Raw genomic sequence first — 4773 nt, 5'->3', positions numbered from 1 at the left:
TTTTTTTCTGCTGGATTGCCAGACCTATTTCCACAGCGCTGTGGAGTGAATTAGTCTGGCTACACCACAGATACATTCTGGGATAGAAGCAAAAAAAAGCTGGGTTTATTTGCATTTCTTTAAACCAATCACAATCGTCTTGGGTGGCGCTAAGCTCCGGATGCAGGCGATGGCTCTGCAAAATAGCCTCTGTGTACGTTCAAAAGTAGTTTTAGTCGTGCAACAGAAAACTCAGATTGGACAGATAGTCTAGCTAGCTGTCTGGATTTACCCTGCAGAGATCTGAGGAGCAGTTAACCATAGTCCTCACAAATCCACCGGAGGTTAGAACGCCAACACAAAGGAAGTGGAAGGTGACGGACATCCGGCCGAAATGATGTACTCCTGTTAGCAAGAGAAGATCATTATTAGAACTACTTTCTTTCTTTCAGTTGACCGTAAAGTCTGAGGATTATCCTAAATAACTGGGACATACTTTCTAGTAAGACATGCTCGTGTTAAAATGTTCAAATATATATTTTCGATGCTTCACTCTCATTGTACTTGTGTGGCGGCAGAAGTTGTGGATATCTCAAAAGCTTGGCACATAAAAACAGATCTATACGCACATTCAGACATCAGGCACACTGATGGAGGTGAAGTTTCTGCATCACCCGCTCAATGTTATCATTGGATTGAATGGGCGTTATCAGTGGTTATCAGCCTCATAGAAATGGGTCAGTAGGAGCCTGCTGCGCCTACTGGTAGGCTCAGAAGGCTGTTATCATCCATTCGCATGGTTAATCACGGATAAATACACGGGAAGACTCCAGATCCAATCCCAGAACAATCCAGGTCGCCGCTTAACCGGAAGTCTGCTGGATAACGGCATATGTATACACAGGTAAGACCATTAAAATGAGAGCCTTTAAACTGTGATTATTTAGTCAATAAGCGTCAATAAGCGAAAACAATACAGAATTTTTTTAAGATGGCGTGACATTAGTGTTAACATGAGAACGTTATGGTATACGCCAGTTAAGTGTCCCAAATTCCCCATACAACGTTCTTAATTAACTATGAACCTGCTAAACCACCTGTGCTTCCATAATCTTAACCATTACCATAACCTGTCTCAAATAAGACCCTCGTCATTTGGGACACCCGTTTTTTTCTAAACTGCACGTAGTCGAACGTTATTCTATTATTAGCCTACTTGCTTTAAGTTAGCATAAATGTTACTAATTAGCATGTTTTGTTTTAGTAAATGACCCCATTAGCTTGAAATTAAGTAATTTTCCACAATTTACACAGTGTAAATAGTAAGGCCTATTGCATATATCGTGAGCGTGACATTAGTGTTGACATGAGATATTTTTGCAATTGGGTAGCTAACGTTATTGTATTATTAGCCTACATCGTTACGTTAGCATAAAACGTTACTAATTAGCATGTTTTGTTTTAGTAAATGTCCCCATTAGCTTGACAGTAAGTCGTTTTCCACACTGTTCACAGTGTAAATAGTAGTTTTCCACACTGTTCCCAGTGTTAATAGTAAGGCCTATTGCATGTAGCTGCTCATTAACGCTTCACAGAAGCTATATCATAAGCCTATTGAGTGAAATAAAAATAAATAATAATAATACCCAAAAGCACACTCTGTGTGCTTATCTATCTATCTATCTATCTATCTATCTATCTATCTATCTATCTATCTATCTATCCATCTATCTATCTATCTATCACATATATATAACAATAATAAATAATTGCCAAATATTTTGATTTCAGATATGGGAAAAGCTAGTAAGAGTGCACGCTTCAGGAGCGTTAAGATTAAGGTGGTGAGGAGGTGTATTGCTGGCCGTGCAAAGGTTTCTTACCTTAGTCAAGGTCTTCCCCAACCCAGCGCCAAACAGACCCACCCTTCAGACCCTTCCACATCTGTTACACCTCAGGTTGAATCTGATGTGGCACCTAGTTCATGTTCTGAGACTGCATACAGTAAGGCAAAGAAGAGAGGGATTCATGCCTGGGATGCAGTCAAGGATGACATGCTTAAGGTGTCATTTGAATGTTCAGCACCAATCACTACGCAGTGTGTTGTCTGCCTAGAAGATGCTGATTATAGGTGCATTGAGTGCAGCACAACTGCAGTCTTTTGTGAGGCTTGTCTGAAGAGGACTCACAGAAATTCACTGCACCTACCTGATAAGTGGAATGTAAGAATAATAGCATGCAGTCATACATACAGACATAACTAAAGTAATTTTAAATTGTTATGGTAATATTTTAGCACTATGTTGTATCAATTATTTGTGTCTTCAGTCTGTTTTAAAAACTTTCTTAGAGCTATAAATCTTTCTTACAGAATGCCTACTATGAGCCGTTTTCCCTGGGGTTATTCCTATACTTACCTGAAGGCCATAGCACCCATGCTGTGTACATGAAGGACATGAAGGTCATTATCAGCACAGGTTTGTCATTTTACATTGAAAAAATGTGTATGTAATGTATTTAATTTTAAAGTTGAGGAATCCAGTCCTGTTAAATGTCGAGTAATGTATGTGTCTCTATAGTAGTACTTTGTTATGTTTTTATTTTATTTCCCTCTTTTTATTTGGCAGGACAGCTCTGCACCGTCACTGTCAATATGTGTGCGTGTGAACCAGAAGCCTGCACTCTGCTAAGGTATGGGCTCTGGCCAGCAACAGCCGACAAGCCCCAGACAGCCTTTTCCATCCCTCTGCTAGAGCTTTTTGTTTGTCTGTCACTCGAGTGTCAGGTTTCTGTTGAGGGTTTTTGCAACACCCTACGCTGGAAAAACAACCTTACACTTGCAGAGGTAAGTCAGTTTGCAGAGGTCAGTTAGAAGTCATGTCTATGAAGTGAAGATTTTAGTTACTTTCATGGAAGACTGACCAGTCCGACATAGATGTGACAATTGGACCTTTTACTTTGATTGTACTGCGTCATTATTATTTATGGAACTGTCTAGGATTATATAGTTACATGCAAAGTTATTATTGATATTTTTCTATAAAAATAATGTCTTACCATCACCTTGGACTTTATTTAGGAAGTGTAATTGTATGAAAGTAAAGGTTTTCACTGATGTGAAAAATGCTGCTTATACTGTAGGTTAACGGACTCTACAGAGCCCTGGTGGGAGAATCCATATCCCAGTTTAGGCATTACCACTTTCGACAAAGAAGTTTGGTAGATGTTTGCCCACACTTAGATGATGGGACCACATGCCCAGCATGTCCAAAGGTTGGTTGTAGTTCTGGCATGGTTATTGTTTGATTAACTATATTTGCCATTTTTATGACCTTTTGGCATTAAATTTATATCGCAAAATCAGTTAATTGTTGTATAAGGTATTATCATAAAATAGTGACAATATTAGTATGAGCTATCAACCAGGTGTTCTCTGGTACAACCTGCATTTATGAAGGCTGTATGAGATTAACCAGGATTACTGTAAATGTTTGTTTCCCAGGCAGATGGAGATATGATAGTGACATTGGATGCCAACTTTGGCCTTGTGCGGAAGCAAAGCTCAGGGACAAGTGTGTGTTGAGCCATTTCATGGAACCCGCATGTTTGTTGATGAAAAGGATGTAGAGGAATACCTTCTTTCACATCCTGACGGCTCAAAGCCTAACGAGGTTAGTCACAGTTGCAGAATACTGTATTAGGACTGAAAAATCTGAGTCCATGAAATGTTAAATGTAACTCCTGGAAGAAGACCATTATTGTGCTCATAAATCGAATAGTTCCTTAAATCTTTAGGACTGCAGTAACTTCAAGGCTGGCAACGTTCTGAGGTCCCAACAACAAGCAAAGAAACTTGATGTTACAGGAGTGTTTTCCGTCGTCCATGAAATGCCGCTAATGTTTGTCAACATGAGCCAAGGAGAAAGGCAAGTAGTGACATTTATGACTATTGACTAGGGCTGGGCGTGGTATGCTGAAAAACTGTATCACGATATAAGTGTTTAATATCGGTCGATATTGATAATTATTGATATTTTTTATGACCCATTTAAAATAAGGACCAGGAGAAAAATATAATGACTTTAAACCTTTTTTTTTAAACTTAACCTTCCTCTGATTATAATCCCCTCAGTTATAAAAGCAGAAATGTCAACACAACCATGGAAAACAATCAAATAATTAAAATGTAACATAGGTCTAAAATCATAATGACACTTAACAATTATCTCTTAACATTAAGGTGCAAAATTAAGTAATAAGTAAGAAATGCTTCGTAAAGGCAAAATGTTAAATATAAGAAACCTGGAGAAGAACTATTTTCTGCAGGTTTAGTGCTAGGTTGGTAACCTGGCTTCTGGACAGTGCTCAGCATGTCTGCCTCGTTATTTCTTTGTAGCGTGTTTTTTTTAGGGTGCGTGATGCAGAGTACCTCTCCATGGTGTCTGCTGCTTGTAGCGTTTAGTAAGGCGCTGATGCAGAGTACCTCTCCATGGTGTCTGCTGCTTGTAGCGTTTAGTAAGGCGTGCTCATGCAGAGTACCTCTCCATGGTGGTCTGCTGCTAGCGGTGTAGCAGCTGCAGATGTTGTTGGACGTTGCTGGCAAATATGGCTCTGCTCCAAAGTGTGAGCGGCTAACATGGTAAAACAAGTTTGTGGGTATTACCAGTGTTGGTGGGGACGACAGTCTGATGACATTGGTCTGACTACGGTCAGAATTATAAAAATCCCCAAAAACTGCCCATACTGACTTTGTTTTATCAACAATTTCAATGCGGAGGATAACATGAACCTAAC

At 39.4% G+C, this 4773-nt stretch overlaps 1 protein-coding gene across 1 annotated transcript; it reads left to right on the top strand.

Moving 5' to 3' along the window:
• The first annotated feature begins 850 nt into the window (after positions 1-850).
• Positions 851-2870, top strand: LOC120562852. Its single transcript, XM_039806770.1, has 4 exons — positions 851-883; positions 1771-2201; positions 2351-2456; positions 2607-2870. Exons 2-4 carry the CDS (start codon positions 1773-1775, stop codon positions 2849-2851), a joined length of 780 nt encoding a protein of 259 aa, XP_039662704.1. The 5' UTR covers positions 851-883; positions 1771-1772; the 3' UTR covers positions 2852-2870.
• The last annotated feature ends 1903 nt before the right edge of the window (positions 2871-4773 follow it).

This window comes from Perca fluviatilis, chromosome 7 (genome assembly GCF_010015445.1).
Source record: "Perca fluviatilis chromosome 7, GENO_Pfluv_1.0, whole genome shotgun sequence".
NCBI lineage: Eukaryota > Metazoa > Chordata > Actinopteri > Perciformes > Percidae > Perca > Perca fluviatilis.
Note: the sequence above shows the minus strand (reverse complement) of the source record. Positions and strands in the feature narration are given on the sequence as shown.

What these genes read in the sequence shown, in the direction of transcription:
- LOC120562852 (XM_039806770.1), top strand. Translation starts at nt 1,773, where the DNA reads ATGGGAAAAGCTAGTAAGAGTGCACGCTTCAGGAGCGTTAAGATTAAG. An exon ending in ACCTACCTGATAAGTGGAAT is followed by an intron (nt 2,202 to 2,350) that starts GTAAGAATAATA and finishes TCTTTCTTACAG; the next exon opens with AATGCCTACTATGAGCCGTT. An exon ending in GAAGGTCATTATCAGCACAG is followed by an intron (nt 2,457 to 2,606) that starts GTTTGTCATTTT and finishes TTTATTTGGCAG; the next exon opens with GACAGCTCTGCACCGTCACT.